The following is a 19718-nucleotide window of genomic DNA, read 5'->3' on the forward strand; positions in this document are numbered from 1 at the left end:
AACCACAAGACACCAGTGGGGACCAGTTATCCCACAGCCTCCTTCCTACTACAGGCCTGGAAGTGTCAAAGGCCAGGCTGGATGGGGATTGGAGCAACCTGGAACAGTGGGAGGTGTCCCTGCCCATTGCACTCCACAGATTTTAAGGTCCTTTCCAGCCCCATCCCATGATTTCACACCCACGATTTACCAAGCCACGCTAATCCTGGGATCCAGGTAGTTCAGCTTGGATGTGCCCAGAGCTATTTGCTTGTTCTCCTCCTTGTCCGTGGCCTGGATGTTCAGCTTGGCCAATTGCTCCTCCAGCCTCTTCAACAGCTTCTTCTTCTTCTCCACATTGCTGAGGGCAGAGAAGGAACAACACAATGTCCCAAAGCCCAGAAATTCCCTGGAATTGCAGAGTCCAAGGGGCCTTTCAGCACTAACTCATTTCTCAAGGGCTTGGATCTGGTGAGGTGCTTTTTTAATATTAAAAATTAACAATAAAATGGAATTTCCACCACCAGAGGTGGGCAAACAAAATTCAGCACCCTGGAATGGGTTGCCCAGAGGAGCTGTGGCTACCCCTGGATCCCTGGAATTGTCCAAGGCCAGGCTGGACAAAGTTTGGAGCAACCTGGGGGAGTAGGAGGGGTCCCTGAAGGGAACCATCCACAAGATCCTGATCATCTTCCAAACTTTCATGGGACAAGAAGGACCCAATCCCAAACATGGGCATTTCTGTTCTGACAGGATCCATGAGTCCTCTGGATCCCTCTTCAAGAGAGGATTCCAAGGAAAAGCCACTCACTCTTCTGCTTTGGCATCGTTTTTGTCTTTAAACTCCTCTTCAGCTTTTTTCAGCTCTTCCTGGGCTTCCTCCACTTGTTTCTTCTTGGCGTCAATCTGTGAAGGTGAAAAAGTCAGACAACACTTCCAACCGCCCTGAAAGTTTCAGTTTCCTCCCTCTTTTCCTTCACACACCATTCCTCAATTTCTTGAGGAACCCTACTTCCCCATATTTCCCTGCAGCATTTTATGGGCTCAAACTTTTTTTAGCATCTTCTAAAATATCATCCAGGCCCAGGTGCCACAAATTCTTGGAGCTCCTAAATCTGTTCATCTTCTGCACCTGCCTGAGACTGAGGGACTTGTGACAGCACCAGAGCCCTCAGAAAAGCCCCAGTCCATCAATAGGGTGTAAGCAAAATCTGAGGACAATTAAAAGTGGTAATTTATGGTATTTTCAAGCTGCTCCTCCTACAAGAAAGACAGGAAAACCTATTTCCCTGATCTTGATCCAGCTGGGACAGAGATGCCATCACAAAAGGCCTCCAGCTTGGTTTGAGGACAGAGAGCTTTGAAAAGTGCTCCAAATTCATAAAAACTCACCCAAATTCTGTGCCAAGCCGCTTCCTCCAGCATTTGAGGTCACCACATCCCTCCCCACCCCTGGGTTGCAATCCACTATTCCCAGGACATTCCCTGATGTTCTTGACCAAGGTGATTCCTTCAGACATCACCCCAGCCCAAAAACAAAACTCAGAGACCAGATTAGGTCTGGGACCTCTCAGCTGGGTCTGTCTCACCTTTTCCTGGAGGACTTGCATGGCCCTGGCAAAGGTCTTTGGTATGGACCTCTGATGGTTGCACAGGATGGCCACGGCGCGGTTGGCCCGGTTGTAGGACAGGAGTTTTCCTGCAACGTTGTCTTCAGCTGGAAAGAAACGAAAACATCACTCTGACTCCATTCCAGGAGCCGGGAAAAGCAGGGAATACAGCAGAAGGAAAGGCAAACAAGTTGCCATCACATTCTCTCTCCAGGGAGAGCAATAATGGCTGTGGGAATTGGGGAAGGACAGCTGAACATCACAATCTGATGCTGTGACTCATCCTTCCCATCCTTCCTTGTGCCTCCCAAGGAGGCAGAAATAGCGCAACCAACCAGCAACACAAGGAAAAGAGGGGAAAATATTCCCATCCTGGCCATCAGTCAGTCAGAGCATCCCTGAGTTCACCGCTTCTCACTTACCAACATCCCTGACTTGCTGCTCACACCCCCATTTGTTACTCCCACCCCGCTGTGTGAAGCATCACCTGCCCAGGTGGGACATGGGCAGTTTTAGGGATCCCAAGAATGGACATTCCTGAGCCCACCATGCTCTTTGGTCCCCCCCATGCTCTGCTGATACCACAACCACTGGAACTCACGGTTGGTGAGGGCTTTGAGCTGCTCCTGCAGGGTGATGGAAGCGTTGTAGGTCCTGAAGACTTTGGCGGTCAAACCATCCATGAGGTGCTGGAGGTGTTTGTTCAGGAAGTTTGTCTGGAGGAGGGAAAACAGGGAAAAGTGTAGGGGAAGTCACAGCAGGAGCTCTAGTGACCGGAAAAGGAGGAATGGCTTCAAACTGACAAAGGGTTTGATAAGATATTGGGAAGGAGTTCTTCCCTGCAAGGCTGGTGAGGCCCTGGAATGGAATTCCCACAGAAGCTGTGGCTGCCTCATCCCTGGAATTGCTCAAGGTCAGGTTGGGTGGAGCTTGGAGCAACCTGGGATAGTGGAAGGTGTCCCTGCCCTTGGCAAGGATTCAGAATTTGACAGTCTTTGGGATCCCTTCCTACCCAAACCACTCTATGATTCCACAAAGGAAGAGAACAAGCAGAAGCCAGGACTCTCTTTTTAAAGATCTCTTTTTAGACCATTTTCTGCCTAAGCCACCAAAATTGGGCATTAACAAAAAATTAAATCCTGCAGCTTGTAGAGATACTTGTGGGGTCAGGTCATCATCTACCCAACACTGTTCTAAAATTCCACCTAAATCCACCAAAAAAAATCTCTCTGGAAGTCAACAATTTCTGCCCATCCATGTCCAATAGGACATACATAGGCACTTGGGGACATGGTTTAGTAGTGGACCTGGCAGTGCTGGGTTAATGCTTGGATTTGGTGGTCTTAGAGGTCTTTTCCAAACAATCATTCTTGATCTCACACCCAATATCACATCCCTGTCCAGCAGAGAACGTGAGTCTGCTTGTCAAACCCACATCCCATCCCAATGAAGGCGAAGGAGGCAGTTTGTCCAGGAGAGAAGGCAGCACATCCCTCCAGCAGCCTCTCCCACTTCTGTGGAGCCCTAATGAGGCATAAAAGCATCATAAAGCTGAGGTCTGGTACCTCCAGTAATTCCCCAAAATGTGGGCAGAACTTCCCAGGGTCCAAAAAGCCCACGTGGGTGAGTTGGAGGAGGGGAGGAGCAGGATTCAGCTCCTCAGCAGGGACACAGGGAAGCAGAGACACTCCAGAGTGCAGAAAGAGGTTGGAAAACCTACAGGGTGTTCAGACAGTGACAACAGTGTCCCCCTGGAGAGCCAAGGGGTCAAATAAGGCAAAGGGATGACCACCAAAGGTGGCCAAGGGTGTCATGGTTTGGCTTCAGGGCCACCAGTACTGTTGGGAAAGCTTCAAGGTGACAACTCACAGAGAGCTGGTCAAAGAGGTCGTCGGTGGGGTCCTTGTTCTTCATGAACAGCTGCAGGTTCTTGAACACCTGAAGAGGAGGAAAGGACAGCCCCGGTCAGGGCTAAGGAATGAATTGCTCCCAGACATCTCCCTCATCTCTCTCTCCTCCTCCAGATGGACTCTGATTCACCCTTGTGTTGGCACATCCCACCAACCTTCTCAATTTCAAGGTGCCACTGGGTGTTCCCACCCCACATTTCCCATCTCCAACATTCCAGTCTCTCCACAAAGACCATTAAGATCTTCTTTCCCATGGGCAAAGGAAAATCATTCAATATAAATGGAGACATCTCAAGTCCTGATGCTCATGAGATAATTGAGGATGCTCCAGCAAGAGGTGGGACTTCTCCCTTGTGGTTCATAGGGTAGAACAACCTTGGAAGTTCTATCCCAAAATTTCTTCTGTTCTCCAGGGTTAAAGCACACCTTGGTAGCAGGTTTTGTACAGAAATTTGTGACTGATAAACACCGAGGGAATCCAGATAACCAAGCACTTCCTTTATTCCTCACTCACCTGCTTTTCCACGGACACTTTGTTGTAGTAACGGATGGAGTCTTTCCCAAGGAAGTCGAACTCCACCACGTGCTCCTGCCCATCCAGTTGGGGGTGCAGCTGGATGTGCTCCACACGCAGGGAGCAGCAGCCAACTGTGTCCGCCGTCTCCCCTTCCTCCTTCTCGTTCCCAGCTCGCAGGGCCAGCTGGAAGGAAATAAGGAGTCATCCATCCCATGCCATTCCACCCCAATCCCCCTTTCCCAGGTTGTTAAAGTGGATCAGGACTAGAGGAGATCGGACCATCTCCACCTATGGATTCATAGAAGGATTTGGAAGGGACCTTGAAAATCACTTGGTTCCAACCCCCTGCAGTGGGCAGGGACACCTCAATAGAGACTATTTTCATCTTCCACACCTCTGGAAATATTTGAATCCAGGCTGGATGGGGCTTGGAGCCACCTGGTCAAGTGGAAGGTGTCCCCACCCATGGGAGAGGGTTGGAATGAGATGATCTTGAAGGTCCCATCCAACCAAACCATTCCAGGATTCCATAATGATCCCTAGATTCTGCATATGGAGCCACCCTGGGTCACAGAACCAGCAAACGCCAGAAGCTGCACAGTGGGGTGGATGAGGGAAGTGAATTCCCAACTTCCACGTGGATGGGGAACTGGGATGAGGCTGTGGATACCTTATCAATGAAGTAGAGGGCCACTGCTCTTTGCCTCTTCTTCATCTCCTTGGATTTCCAGTCTCTCCTGTACTGAGCCCGGATTGTGTGGACAACATCCTTCAGGCGCCGAGCCACCTCGTATTTCTGCCAGTCCTTCTCCCCCTGGAATGGGAAACCAGGATAATTCCTGTTCCATGCCCCATCTTTATTCCACCCTTACCTGCTCTGGTCAATCAAATCCTGCTCTAGAAACACCTCCAGCATCTAAATCCTGCTCAAACCCCATTGTTTTCTTGGGGAAAATCTGTGAAGAGAATAAACTGGAAAAAAACCAGCCCGTCCAGGGTTTCTGTGCCCTCTGCTGGCCACGTTGGATCTGGATCCCAGCCAAGTCAAGGTGTTCTCCACCAGCCAGAGCATGGAAAAAGACCAAGTGGTCAAACCATGGCCAAAGGTGGCTCCTTGGACACCAGTGTGGACTGACAGAGCACTTGCTCAGTTGTGTCCACCTGGGCAGCATTCCCACTTTCCTTGAGCCCTTGGAAATAGCCTCAAATCCCTTTTCTCTTCCCACAGAGTTCAATCCCTTCTCTTCCTACCCTCCACTTCCTGGTATAAATTAAGCCAGCTCTGGTCCCTGTGGATCTTCTCAGCCCCTGTGGCTCCTTTCAGCCCCTGACTGGCTTCCAGCAGCCTTTCCTGGACACACACGAGCAACGTGGCCCCAGGATGACTCTGCCAGGAGCAACCCTTTCCTTGGGATAAGTTTGATGCCTTACAATCATCTGTCCCTTCCCTCTCAAATTTATCCACTTTTAAAAGTAAAAAAAAACAAAAAAAACAAAAATATTTGTTGCTATTCCACATCCTGTCTTTCCCAGATTTTTTCACCTCACCAAGGGCACCATTCCAACCTTCAGCTTGGAGCTGGGATTCAGCATGATGTACTTCAAAGTGTTCTGGATGTTCTCTGTCCACGAAGCCAGCCAGGTGACCGTGTTGTCAAAGCGCACCTCCTTCCACTTGTGACCTTCTGGGGGCTCGGGAATCTTGGAATCCCTGCGGAGAGAGCAGGATTAGAGCTCTTGGACCATGAAGAACAAAGTTTTCAGTGAGCCAAGGATGATCACCACATTGAGAAAACATGGAATCCACCTAGAATTACTCCACAAAATGGAATTATTAAAGTTGGAAAAGTCCTCCAAGATCGAGTCCAGTCATGAATTGGCACTGCCATCAGCACCAAACCATGTCCCCAAGTGCCACATCAACACAGCTTTCACATCCCTGCAGGGCTGGTGACTCCACCACGGCCCTGAGCAGCCTCTTCTAGTGCTTGACAATAATTTCTGTGGAAAAGTTTTCCCTAATATCCAACCTAAAGCTCCTCTGGCACAACTTGAGACCATTTCCTCTTCTCCTACAATTTTTTTTTCTGGAAGAAGAGACCAAGCCCTATGTGGCTCCACCTTCCCGTCAAGGAGTTGTAGAAGGTCCCCCACTCTGAGCCTCCTTTTCTCCAGGCTGAGCCCCTCCAGCTCCCTCAGCTGCTCCTGGTGCTCCAGACCCTTCCCACAATCAGGAATTTATCACTTGGATGCTGGGAACAGGAGGAAAACTTGCTGGACTGATGGGGGATGTTTTAAATCAAGGTCTTCAAATGGGTGGCTTAAGACCAGACCAGCTCACAGAACTCAGAGGGGAAAAGACTCTCAGGATATGGAAAACAGGGATTTTAGAAGATGGAAAAACCCCAACTCTGGGCAGAGGAAGCCCCAAGAGCTCAGTGCTTTCAAGGACAGCCCACCTGCTGCAGTTGATGATGACATCTTCGGGCATGATCCTCTTCTTCAGCATCCCCATTTTGGGGTGCTCCCCACGGCCACGGAAGAGCCCTGGAGGTTCTGTTTTGAAGTTGCCAATCTTCTCCCGGTGCCCATCCATGATGCAGTATCCATATTCCTCCTGGATCTTATCCGCCTCCTCCTTCAGCTTCTGAAACCAGGACACCACAAAAAAACACAGAATGGTTTGGACTGGAAAGGATCTTTAACACTCCAGCCAAGAAGTTTAAGAGGCCATCATTCCCTTGGCAAAGTCCACAATCCTCTGGACAGGGAAGGACTCCATGATCCAAGGATGACTGGCACCCTGCAAAGCCATGGAATGTGCAGGATCTGCTGACAAAATTCAGGAAGAGGCAGGCAATGGCCATGGAGACAGATCTGGATTAAAGAAGTCCAAGCTCAGAGCACGACACCAGGAAAGACAACAATGAAGAGCCAAAATTCCCAAAACATGTCACAGGAACCAGTTCCTCACCTGCTTCTCCTCCTTGGGGAGCGCCTTCCGGGCCTCATTTTTGTCCACAAAATATTTGTGGATCTCCCTGAAGTCACATTTGTCCAGGTCCTTGATTATCTCTTGCTCCTCTGAGGTCATTTCCTGGGAAAGAGAGGAGAGGGGCTGGGAAAAGCCAGGAGGCAAAACTAATTCCACATGGAGCTGCTGCTTGTGCCTGTCCTTGGAGAAGGGAATAGAGACCCACATTCCAGTTCTTTGAAAAAAGACAATTCAGGGGTGGAAGAACCCAATATGGAAAAAAAAATCCCCAAACAGAACTGCAGGGACAGCACCAAATGTTTCTGGGAGGTGGAAACATTCCCTAGAAAGAGTTTTGTGTTCTTCTGGGATCAGAGGTCATTCCTTTGTTGTCCCAAACTGGTTTTGGAGCTGTTTGCAAGATCCACCACCTGTACCCATCACTAAAACTAAGAGGGAGCACAGAAAGCAAATCCCAGCCCAAACCCACAAAAAACAAGGAAATAAATCAGGATTTAGAGCCTCATAATTATAAATAAGGAACAAATCCCCCCATTCCCTCCATCCCACACCACAGCCAGGGGCTGATGGGTTTGATGGACATCAAGGAGCGCTCCCAGGGAACGTACCTTCCTCCAGTCATGGAAGAAGTTGTTCTGGAAGACCTCCTTGGTGGTGTACTCATGATCCAACATTTTGGCATAAAATGTGGCAATTTCCTCCGTGGCCAGGCTCAGCTTCAAGGGTTTTCCTGGGAAAAGAGAGGCAGGGACACCTTCCACTATCCCAGCTTGCTCCAAGCCCTGTCCAACCTGGAACATTTCCAGGGGTGGGGCAGCCACAGCTTCTCTGGGCAGAATCTTGGATTATTGCTTAGATTTTTCTAAGGATCTTGGATCACTTCTTGGAGGCAAAGCCACCATCCCCTCCTGAGCTCTGGCTGGAGAAATATAACAAAACCAAGGAATATCTTGACTCATCCTAGGAATTACTTGGAAATAACTTTTTTTTTCAGGAAAAAGTCCTCTGCAGATGTCCAGGGAATGGTTGATTCCTACTTGAACCACCATTTTTTGGTATTTCTGGACTGAAGGGAATGAAGCCTTGGAGCAGCCCCATGACAACCCCCACACACCAACTCATCCGTGAGCCCTTCCTGCTTGGGGTTGTTACCAAACACTTTTCCATCCAAGAACGGTGACATTTTTCGGGGAAAAAGTCAACATCAAAGATCCCAAAGTCACCAGCCCAGATCCACAACACCTCAAAGATCACAGAGAAGGTCTAAAGCCTGTCAAGGCTTCTCCTCACGGAGCCAAAATCCCTGAGAGCCCCATGGATGTCCCAGCAGTGCCCTCCGGTGCTGCCAGGCACCCTCTTGTCCCAAAAGTGGCCTTTTTCCTACAAAAAAATTATGGAAAATCCCAGGGAACTGAGGAACACCGAGGGAATGTGATCCCTTTCCATCTCCAGCTTCCCTTGGTTGACCCCCCAATGTCCTTCTTTCCCCCCTCCCTTTGATCCTTCAGAAATGAGCTCAGGGATGAACTGAGAGCAGGGAATGGCAGGAAACCCAGTGGGAATGCAGGAAAACACAGAGGCAAAATTTGGCTATTGGATCTGTCCTGCCAGTGACACCCTGAGCTGCTCTAAGGTGATGTGAGGTGACCCTGGGGACATCAGGATCTTGGAGCAACCCTGTCAGATCCCTGGATGTGTCAGTCACTGAGGCCATGGATCAGTAAAATCCCGTTTTTTCCAGCTTGTGGGAAAACACGCATGAGCTGACAAAGCTCAAACCCAAAATGCAGCTTAGTGAGCAAAAACAGCCATTAGGATCAGCTCCCCCAAATCCCCGTAATTCCAGCCACGTGTAAGATCCTCCAGCTTTAAACCATGGTTTTTCCAATGGGATATTCATCTTCCCCAAGGAGAGGGCACCACCCCAAGCCCCAGATCCCATCGCAGCCGCACCATCATAATAAAACTGCACATCCTCGGGCAGGGGCTCGTAGAGGGGCACAAAGTAGGGCCCCCGGTGCTCCAGCTGCATCCATTTGACTCCATCTTCCTTCTTCTCCTCTTCCCACCTGGAATAGACACACAGGAATCCATAAGAATATCCCAAATCTGGCATCTCCCCCCAAGGTCACGCTGGGGAAATGCTCAGAGCAATGACAGCTGGCCCCAAATCCATGTGAAATCCCATTTTTTCTGCTGCTGCCTCAGTTTCCCTGTTCTTTAAAGCAAGGAAAACTGGAATGGAATCCATGAAATCGAGGTGTGGTGACATGGAAGAACTCAGGGGGAGAGTGAAGAGATCCTAAAAGCCACCTCCTTCCAACCTCTTTCCATGGGCAGGGATGCCTTCCACTAACCCAGGTTGCTCCCATCCAATCCAAGGAATATTCCCAGGGATGGGGCAGCCAGGGCTTCTCTGGGAAACCTGGGACTCATAAATATTTATAACTTTGATTTTAATGCAAATAAGATCCTAAGGAATCTTCCCCCTGCCGGAGCAAATGGGATTTTAAAGCCACTACAAGTTTTGTGAGGATTTTAAAAAAAAAACCCACCAAAACAAAAAACAAACAAAAAAAACCATCAGCAATAAAAATTCCAATAGAATTCAATTTTAAAATTAGAAAAATAATGTCCAAGAAGTCCAACCGGAAAAGCAGGACTCTAAAAAGAGGGATAAAACCACAGGTTAGGGTCAGAGGAAAAGCGCTGGTGACAGGACCAGCCAGGCTGGCACTGGCCCCTTAATCCCAGCATCTCCAGGAAAAAATTAAAAAAAAATAAAATTAAAAAAAAATAAAATTAAAGCCATAGATTTCTGGGAAAACACAGCAAGATTCCATACGGAGAAAGCAAAATTCCTCTTTCTCGCTCAGCGGTGCCCCGGAAGTTATTTGTGATTTTTTTTCCCCTCCCCATGGGAAGCAGAGCGTTATAAATCCACGGTATCCAAAAGTGCGTTTTGCTATAAAAAATAGAGGAAATTAAACAGTCGAGGAAAACCAACACAGTCCAGGAATTTGGGCTGAAAGCATCGGAGAACGGCATCGCCAGGATCATTTTGTGATCGTCTCTCTTCCCGAAATTCTGGCATCCCAAATCCCTGCAGAGGATCCCCCGCACTCACCTTCAGAGCCCCCCGAGCCCAGCCAGAGGCAAAGGACGGCGACACACGGGAATTTCCTGATGGGAAATGTAGTCGTGGATGTTTTTTTGGGATAGAATTCCTACGTACCAGCCTCTCTCCTCCGTGCCGGGATCCAGCCATTCCAGACAAAGCATTGATTAGGGGAAAAAATATATAAAATCCTACTTTTCACGTCACCCTGGATCCTTCAAGGGTCACCTCAGAGCTCCGGGTATCCATAGATATCCCTGTCTGGGATAATGGCTCCTCCCAGATCAGGCTTTGCTACAGGGTCCCAAAAAGCATCCCAAAAATCCTCCCGCCCTGTCCCGGACCTTGGGGACATCTGGGAGAGAGTGACACCAAGTGGTTAAAATCGCACTGCCAGAAAATAATCCAGCAGCCACATTATTCCACATCTTTTCCTATAAAATACCTGCCTGGATCATCCCAAATCTGCTGGAGAAGGAAGTGGGGAAGGAATTCAGCCCCTGTACAATTCCCTGGTGCAGGTGCTGCTGTCTTGGAATTATTATTATTACTATTATTATTGTTATTATTATTACTATTATTATTTCCTTCCAATAATTATGAGCTTCTCCTTTCCCAGGACAGGCACCAGGAAAATCATTGGAGAAGAAATAAATATTAGAAATAAATATAAAAATAATAATTATACAAATTCTGCTGTGCATTCAGGACCTTCCCTTATCTCTCACCCATTTCCAAGAGTGCTGAGTTCAAGGCTCAAGGAAATACAGGAAAATAGCCAAAAAGCGGGAATTTTCACCATTTTGCCCCACAAAATATAATTAAAATCCCAGTTCCAGGGTTAGACCTGCCAAAGACATGCTGGAATTTACCATTTCCATTTGTTTTCCGCCTCTTTTTCTTCTTCTTTCTGTTTTTTAGTCTTTTTTAGGTTCTTTTGTTCTTTTTTTTCTTCTTTTTCTTCTCCTTCCTTAGATTTCTCTTTCCCAGTTTTCCCGGGGGTTTCCTCCTCTTCACTCTTTGTCTCTTTTGTCTCCCCCTTTGGCTTTTTCTTCTTGTTTTTCCTTTTTTTCTCTTTCCCTGAAACATCTCCCTTCCCTTCATCCTCCTCCTTCACCTCCTGCCCCATCCCTGCACTCCCAGTCTCTCCCAATCCTTCCTCCCCTTTTCCATCCACCTCTTCCTCCTTTATTCCTTTTCCATCTCCACTTCCCTTTCCCACCCTCTTCTCCTCTTCACCTCCCACTCCTTCCTCTCCCTCCTCATTTTTCTCCATCTCTTGCTCCTCTTCCAGCAATTTTTCCTTCTTTATTTTCCTCTTTCCCACCTTTTCCATCCCCTTCACTTTCCTTTTCCTGGGCTTATTTGCTTTCCCTGTCTCCTGCTTTTTTTCCCCATCATCCCATCCCTGGCTGCTGCTGCGTCTCTGTCTTTTGGCTCTTCCCTGTCCCCCTTCCCAATTCCTGCCCTCATCCCCCTCAGTGCCATCCATCAAATCCTCAAATTCATCCTTCCTCCCCCTTTTCCTCTTCAATCCCTTTTCCTGCTTGTTTTCCTCCTGTTTCTTCCTTCTTTTCTTCTTCAATCCCTTTTCCTGCTTGTTTTCCTCCTGTTTCTTCCCTATTTTCCTCTTTGATCCCTTTTCCTGCTTGTTTTCCTCCTGTTTCTTCCCTATTTTCCTCTTTGATCCCTTTTCCTGCTTGTTTTCCTCCTGTTTCTTCCCTATTTTCCTCTTCAATCCCTTTTCCTGCTTGTTTTCCTCCTGTTTCTTCCCTCTTTTCCTCTTCAATCCCTTTTCCTGCTTGTTTTCCTCCTGTTTCTTCCCTCCTTTTTGTTCAGGGGCTTGGGAATCCTCTTCCTGCTGTGGGGTAGGGGGATCCAGCTCCTTCTCCCCCGTCTCCCTCACAGCTGTGAGCTCCACATCCCTCTCCAAAGGATCTCCAGAGGGGGATGCAACCCCACCAGCAACACTTCCACTTGGGAGCTGTGGGAAAGCAGGAATAAGGGAAGAGATGTTGGGAAAGGACAGGGGTTGTCCCAAATCCCAAGTGAAGGAGGAGGAGATGCAGGATTAGGTCTGGGATTTCCCCCCAGTTTCCCTACCCCGATTCCATTCTGGGTCTCCAAGAGCTGCTCTCCCACTGCAGGTCCTGCTCTCTGGGATTTGTCCTGGGATCTACAACGACATCACAGCCAGTTCTCACCACCAGAATTCCCTTCTTCCATCCCAAATTAGGGAATTGCTCCCTCGTTTCCCTCCAACCACGGCAGCACCGCAGATGGAGACGCCCCGAGGCAGCAGGGAATGAACCCAATGAATCCAAGCTGGATTTTATGGGATGAGGGAGCTCAAAGGCGCAGAACCACAAGGTCTCCACACAAAACAGGGGAGGTCCTAAGGAAATATTCCCAGAGAAACCCAGGAGAAAAGGTTCGGCAGCACCAACAGCACAAAGGAAGGGATCAGGTCAGTCATGGACACACAGGAAAAGGAGGCAGATGGGACACAACTCCTGGGAATGTGGGGATGATTCCAATGGGGAATGGGGAGGGAAAGAACCTCATTAATACAACAGGAAAAGGAGTGTCCAGATCCATGATCTCCACCATCCACATGGGTGAGGAATCCAGGAGTGTGTTCCCCTGCTCAGCACAGAGCTCAGGTGAATCTTTGGGAATTCTGTGGGATTTTCAGCCATTATAAAGCACCAGCCTGCCCCTATAATTTCCCCCGAGGCTTCTCCAAGGCAGGCAGGGAGAGGTGAGTCTTCAAGTTGTTCATATTCCAGAAATGTCAAGCAAAATAAGAATGAGGAAAGAGCAGCACAGCCTAAACCAAGCTTATGTCTCCTTAGGCTGAGCCTAAAGGGTGGATTTTGGTGGGGTATGAGGAAAAAAGGCCCCACAGAAAGGGTGGTCCAGCACTGGAAGAAGCTGCCCAGGAATCCCTGGGAGTGTTCCACAAACCTGTGGCGCTCTGGGACCTGGTTTAGAGGTGACATTGGATATTTTTCCAATCTTAAGAATTCTGTGAGTTTAATGTTGAGGTGATGGTGTCCCTTTCCCACAGGGAAACCTGGGGCTTTTCCTTCTGGATCTTTGTCACCTCCCAACCAAATCCTCTGGTCTGTCCTAGAGGAAACTAGGATTTTAAACTGAAGCCACGGATCAGATCCATTCCCTGCTTTTCCCAGCTCCTCCAGCAGGAACCCTTTGGAAGCACAGCCAGCTGCCCTGATCCTTCCCAAAAAAAAAAAAAAAATAGTTCAAAATCCAGTTTCCTTCTCCCAAGCAGGATAATGATCATTCTTCCTGGACTTCCAAAGAGAGAATTCCTGTTTTTAGCCAAAATATGCCGAAATTTCTACAACAGGAAGTGTGAATTTTGTCCCCTCTCTATAAATTAATCTAGGCAGACAATTAATAACCAGGCTGTGGGACATCAAAGCAAGGAAAGCCTTGGAGCTGTGTGGGGATGGAAACAAGTTCCCAAAAAAAAAAAAACAAACCTCAGGAGCCAGATGCTTTTTCCACACCGGAACACAGGTTACTCAATCCTCATTAAATTCCTTAGCGAAAATCATCCTGCAAAACACGCTCAGCCCCCCAGTCCCATTGGCAGGGAGCAGATCCATGAGTCAGAAGGCAAAATTTTGGGATCAGCTCCTTCCTCCAAAGGTTTTATTAGAGGCCTCTCACTGGGAATTTTTAAGAGGCAGAGAGGATTAACCAGCTTTAGGAATTCTGCTTCCTATCTTGGCCAGGATCTAGAGGGAAATAACAGCCTTTTCCCAGGATTTGGGAGGGTGGTTGTTCCCACCAGGACTTTCCCAAATTTATGTAGGAATGTGCACCTGAGCAATCACAACCTGCTGACTGGGGAGGGTGGATGGGGCTGGAACTTCCCTTTCCACCCTCAAATCCCAGGATGGAGAGTGAAATTCTACTTGGGATGTTTTTTGGAAAGCTTTGAAGTCATTGAAAACACCAAGATTTGGAGAAGCTGCTCTGGGAAGGCACCAACAACCCAGGAGGGAAAAAACAGGATTGTGCAGCTCCAAAGGGAGAAGAAAAAGGACAAAATTCTAGTTCCCTGAAAGAAAAATAATCCAAAAAATGACCCAACTCACCTGGAAGAGTCTTCCAGCCCCACTGGTGGCCCTTGAGGGGGGTTTGCTTTGGTGTCCTCCTGGAAAGTATCAAGGATTTGGGAAAAGTTCCCTGGCACAGGTATCCCAAAGCAGCACCTTTCCCTCCCTCAGCCCCCGTGGCTGGAATCCAGGAACCCAAAACACCAGGTTTTCCCAAGTTCTGGAGTTTTATGGGATTAGGAAATCCCTGGTTTCCTTCCAACAGCACAACAAAGGAATTCTATGGATAAATATAGGAAAACTCCCAGCCCTCCTCAACCACCTGCTCATTGGAAGCGCTGCTGGGAGAGCAATCCAGGGAACAGACGGGATGGGAGGGCTCCAAAATAAAGATGGATCAAATTCCAGGTGCTTGGAAGATGAAATCACCCTTGCAGCAGATGGCAAGAGGGAAAGAGAGGTGGGGAGCAAAGCCATAAGGTGGGAAATACAAGGATGAGAAGGAAGCAGAAAAAAATATGGATCATGGGGATAGGATCTAAAAGAAAATGAGCTTGGAGGGGAAACAAACAGATCCTTAAAATCTGACTCTTAGAGGCCACTTAAAATCCTGGAGAATGAAAAAAATATCAAAATATTTGGAAAATGGGGATACAAGCTAAAAGAAAATGAGCTCAGAGGAGATACAAGGAGATCCCTAAAATCTGACCTATGGAGGCCACCAGAAATCCCAGAGAATGGAGAAAAATCCCTCAAAATATAAGGAAAATGGGAACCTAAAAGAAACCAAGCTCAGAGAGGACATGGAGCTCCAAATTCCATCCCTTGGAGGCCATCAGAAATCCCATTCCACTGTTTTTCCACTTGTTTTCCAAGCTGGAACCATCTTCTCCTGCTCCCGACCGCACAAGGCATCCCAAAACTCATCCTAGCCTCATCCAGAGCTTGCCAAGCATGGAGATTCTCACTCTAAATCCTGACTTCCCCAAGTTTCTCTTCCCAAGGCTTTCAAGGGAAGCCAAAACCACACAGGGATTTTTTCCTGAAAGCTGCTGGGTGAACTCATTAAGGGGAAAATAAAACTCTGAGTTAATTACAGGTTGGTTATGTCCACATAAACTTTCATTCCCTGGGAACACGCCTGCTCTTGGATTCACAATCCTTCAGAAACCCTGAAATTCTGAAGTTGGGAAATTCAGGAAGAGCCATGGCCTTCCAAAGTCATTCCTGCTGCCTGCAAATGCCTGATGGTTAAACTGGGAATGCCAGGACCACACCCTTGGGGGGTTTCGAGGCTGCTCCTTGAATTTGATCCAGCCAGGGAAGTTTGGGGACACTTGGGATCCTGTTTGTGAGAGAGATGAAAAGAGGGGGAAAAGGAAAAGCATCTCTGCTGGATTTACACACCAAGAGGACAAATTAACACAGGAAATGCAAAATATAGTGGGAATTTGCTGGGATTTGTGCGCTCCAGGACCAGCCAAGGATCATGGAATGGTTTGGGTTGGAAAGGATCTTAAGGATTATCTCACTTCACCCCCACCTTCCACTATCCCAGGTTGTTCCAAGCCCCATCCAACCTGGCCTTGGACACTTCCAGGGGAGCATGAACAGGGAAAGCAGTGAAAACCAAATTCCTGAGGAAGGAATTCCCAAATTCCCAACCCCCTGCTTAGGAAATGAGAGTCACCCATATCCTGGTGCTCCCCACTGGCGCCAGTTTGGGCCAGCACCAAAATGTGACGTATCCAACCCCCAAACCAGGAAATTCATTCCTTAATTTAATTCCAGATGCTCAGAAGCTCCTTCCAGGGGCTGGCAGCAAACCACAGGGCAGCACCCTCCCAGCTCCCTTGGGAACAAACCACAGGAATGCTCCCCGGTCCTTCAGAAGAGCGACCACCACGTACCAACCCGGATGCAGCTCCCTCCTCGGCTTGGATCCCGTTCCAGAGGCTCGAGCCAAGGCATTTCCCATCTGCAGCCTCCTGCTTCAGGGAGCTTCTCAGCCAGAAAGGGGACACACATATTTTAGGGTCATGGAATGGCTTGGGTTGGAAAACCGTGTTTTTCCAAGCTGTTTCCACGGGCAGGGACAGCTTCCACTATTCCAAGTTTTTCCACACTCCATTCAGCCTGGCCTTGGACATTTCCAGGGATGGGGCAGCCACAGCTTCTTTGGGAAGCCCCTGCCAGGGGCTCACCACCCTCCCAGGGAAGAACTCCTTCCCAATATCCAAACCTTCCATCCTTCAGCTTAAGGTGATTCCCCTTTTCCCATCACTCCATATCCTTTATTTTTCCCCTATTAAAAACTCCTTTTGATAACCAAAGCAACACAAGGGAAGCAGAGCTGTACGTGGCATTCCCATGGGATAACCCAGATGGAAAAGCCCAGCCCTGCAGATCCCATCTCCATCCCAACCCAAGGATTGACCTGCTGATGATGTTCTCCTGCAGTGGCTTTTCCGTGACTTTTGGTGGTTTCTTCTTCTTCCCTTTTCCCGTGGAAGGCTTCGCACCGGGACAGAGCAGGATAAAGGAGAGGGAAGTTCATACCATGGGTTTGAGTCCCACAGAATTTTTGGGATAATTACAAGGGTCACCCCAAGGCACAGAGGTGGGGTTGGTACCTTCACTCTACATTCCAGCTCCTTCTTCTTCTTCACCGGGAGCGCCTTTGGCTCGTCCTGCCCCTTTTCCAACTCATACTTTCGCTTCCTGGGATAAGGAAGAATTGATCCCACTGAAACCAACCCCTTAGTGGTGTCAATAAACCATGGCACAATGCCATACTTCCTCATCCTTGTATCCAGCAGCACCAAAAATTGCTTCCCAAAAGGAATTCTGGAGGAATTTCTCTGCTTGAGCGCTGAAATTCCCAGGAAAACCAATGGGATAACAAAGCTGGAGCCCCCCAAAATTCCCTGCCATGCTCCATGGTACCCACCTGCTACTTTTCTTCACCCCATTGTCTTTTGACACCCCCATAGCTCTGTCATCCACAATTTCCTGGGCGTGCTGAGGCAGAGAATCCAAGGTCAGTCACTGGAATGAGATGGAAACAGCACAGGGTTGGTGCCACCCCAGTTCTGCTCTCCAAGGAAACCCCAACAGCTCAATCCCAAAGTCTGGATCCCACAGAGTCAAGCTCATCTTTGATGAGGACCCATGTTGAAAAAAAGAAGGAAAATCCTTTAGCTCAGTCCCTGAAATTCTGTTGGAGGTGGAAAGTAAAAGACAATAAAAGGAAAAAAGAGGAAATTCCCTAAAACTGTTCAGGAATTCACCAGAGAGCTTCCACCATGACAATTAATAATAATAATTAAGCACAGCAGAAAAGCAGGGTAAATTGAGATACCTCCCCCCTCTCCTCATGGAACAGCCAGACTCTCACAAATCCCTGTTTTCCCTAGAAACTCAAAAGGATGCAAGGAATAAAGGTCATATTCCTGGTCCACATCCATGAAAAATCTCCACAATGAGGAAAAAAACTCCTAGGATTTCCTCAAGGAGGTAAATAAAAACCAATATGAAACATCCTGAAAACTTTTCTAGGAGTAGAAAACACTTGGAAAAACTCCCTATTTTACCAGGCTTTGCTGTGCCAAGCGCATTTGCAGTTGGGATGAAGCTCAGTTGGTACAGGAGAACATTCCCATTCCCAGCCAGCCTGGAGAAGACCTCACTCCTCACCCAGCTGCTTCCCTAAGGGAAATCCCCCCTCTCCCAGGAAAATCCTTTAAAGTCTCCCTCAGCCTGATTGGAAGCTTCCAGCCCAGGATGCATCCTGGGAAATGAAGCTTTAGCCCAAAAACTAAATTTTGGGAATGTCCTTCAACCAGCAACTCCTCAGCAAGGAGACCTGCGAAGCAGGGAAATACTTTGGACCAATCAAGTAGAGAATAGGGCCAAAAATAGGGATTTAAAAATAATCTGGAAAAACCTACTTGGCAGGAAATGTTTCCTCATTAATTGCATCATTAAATTAATCCCCAAATCCATCTTTTCTCAGCTGTCTCTCATCCATCAGAGCTCCGTGGTTGGATGTGGAGGGGTCTGGGCACAAAGCCCAGATCCCACAGGATCCTACTGCCCATAACCCTCATCCTGAAACCCATCCTGCTCCTTTCCAGCCCTTTTCATGGGATGAGTCCATTGCTTCCACCTGCCCCTGATGTCATCAAGAACCTCATCCCAGCTGAGCCTCCCAATGTCCTCATCCATCCCAAACCAGGTGTAAGCAGCACACCAGGGAAGGGAGTGGGGAATAGGGATAATGGGAAAAAGCTTTCCCCAATTTAGGGGAGAAAAGAAGGATCCAGGGAGGTCTCAGAGCCCCTTCCAGTGCCTAAAGGGGCTCCAGGAGAGCTGGAGAGGGACTTTTGGACAAGGAATGGAATGCCAGGACAAGGGGAATAGCTTTAAACCGGAATAGGACAGATTAGATGGGATATTAGGAAGGAATTCTTGGCTGTGAGGGGCTGGAATGGAATTCCCAGAGAAGCTGTGGCTGCCCCATCCCTGGAAATGTCCAAGGCCTTGGATCAACCTCTTCTAGTGGAAGGTCTCCCTGCTCTCTGTACTGGATGACCTTTCAAGCCCATTCCAACCCAAACCATGCTGTAATTCCAGGAAAACTCAAGGATTTGGGTGAATAAAGGGCACTGCTCCTTAAGGAATCCCCAGCCAGGATGAGTAGCGGGGCCTCGCATTCCCCTGGGAAGGTCCCGCCCGGTTGGCGGCCGGGGGTGGGAGCGGAAACCCCCGGAGGAAGGGTTGGATCTGGGAAAGCCTCTTTGATCCCTGTTGCACCATCCTGGGAAAAACACATCCAAGCCACCTTTCTGGCTGGATGAGTAGAGGTTGTCCAGGGATGGGAGCCAGCCCCGGGGAAGGGAGCAGGGAAGGACAATTTCAAGCCGGGGCTTGTTTGCTCTTGGCTGCATCCTTCCAAGGACAGCTTGGATTTGGATTTCTCCCATTTTCCCTGAATTCAATAAGATTTACTCAGCTTGGTGGAGGTTTCTCCTAAGTTTTCTATGTCCATGATGGGAGAAGATGGGTTTTGCAGGGATGTGAGATGGGAAAAAACCTGTCCTAGCCTGGAGCTGCTCCAGTTTGCTCCTCAATCCCACGCAAGCACAACCTGGGATAAATCCAGGTCTTTAAATAAAAAAAAGAGTTGGGATAAATCCACAGCTCTTTGCCATGAGGGGAATTAGAATGGGATGGCTCCATCCGGAGCTCTTCTTGGGAAAAGTGGAGCACAAAGGGGGTTTGGCTCATCCTTAGGGAAAACCAGACTGGAATGAGATCCCTGCATGGTTTGGAGACACCATAGCAGCTGTTGGGGGATGTATCCATGAAATATTCCAGATTAATCAGTAATTCCACTTTTCTAGTCCAGCCTTTCCTTTTGGATTGGAAAATCCTGGAGGAAGAGAAGCCCTTCCCTGTGATCACACAGTCATTGAAGCCCTGAGATGAGAAAAAAT

The 19718-nt window shown here is 48.3% G+C and overlaps 1 protein-coding gene and 1 long non-coding RNA gene across 4 annotated transcripts in view; both read right to left on the minus strand.

The window, feature by feature from the left end:
- Positions 1–10438, minus strand: part of TOP1MT (DNA topoisomerase I mitochondrial) — a 28488-nt gene extending 18050 nt beyond the window's left edge. The window contains exons 1-14 of one of the 3 annotated variants that reach the window (XM_015620088.3): positions 10325–10435; positions 10139–10194; positions 8965–9080; positions 7620–7741; positions 6991–7113; positions 6476–6663; positions 5583–5727; positions 4687–4830; positions 4014–4199; positions 3459–3527; positions 2191–2305; positions 1569–1696; positions 791–885; positions 191–340 (exon numbers count right to left, since the gene is read on the minus strand). In XM_015620088.3, the coding sequence (XP_015475574.1) occupies positions 191–340; positions 791–885; positions 1569–1696; positions 2191–2305; positions 3459–3527; positions 4014–4199; positions 4687–4830; positions 5583–5727; positions 6476–6663; positions 6991–7113; positions 7620–7741; positions 8965–9043 (1544 nt within the window). In that variant the 5' untranslated portion in view covers positions 9044–9080; positions 10139–10194; positions 10325–10435. Of the gene's footprint in view, positions 1–190; positions 341–790; positions 886–1568; positions 1697–2190; positions 2306–3458; positions 3528–4013; positions 4200–4686; positions 4831–5582; positions 5728–6475; positions 6664–6990; positions 7114–7619; positions 7742–8964; positions 9081–10138; positions 10195–10246 lie in introns of all 3 variants that reach the window. The other 2 variants (XM_015620085.3, XM_033512483.1) reach the window with 2 other exon arrangements.
- A 6225-nt stretch (positions 10439–16663) lies between these two features.
- On the minus strand, positions 16664–17880 carry LOC117245508. The gene is made up of 4 exons (XR_004500238.1): positions 17814–17880; positions 17171–17268; positions 16854–16941; positions 16664–16734 (listed from the first exon to the last, which is right to left on the minus strand). It is a non-coding gene; the product is annotated as an uncharacterized LOC117245508 (long non-coding RNA).
- Positions 17881–19718: the final 1838 nt, after the last annotated feature.

This window comes from Parus major, chromosome 2, assembly GCF_001522545.3.
Source record: "Parus major isolate Abel chromosome 2, Parus_major1.1, whole genome shotgun sequence".
Taxonomy (NCBI): domain Eukaryota; kingdom Metazoa; phylum Chordata; class Aves; order Passeriformes; family Paridae; genus Parus; species Parus major.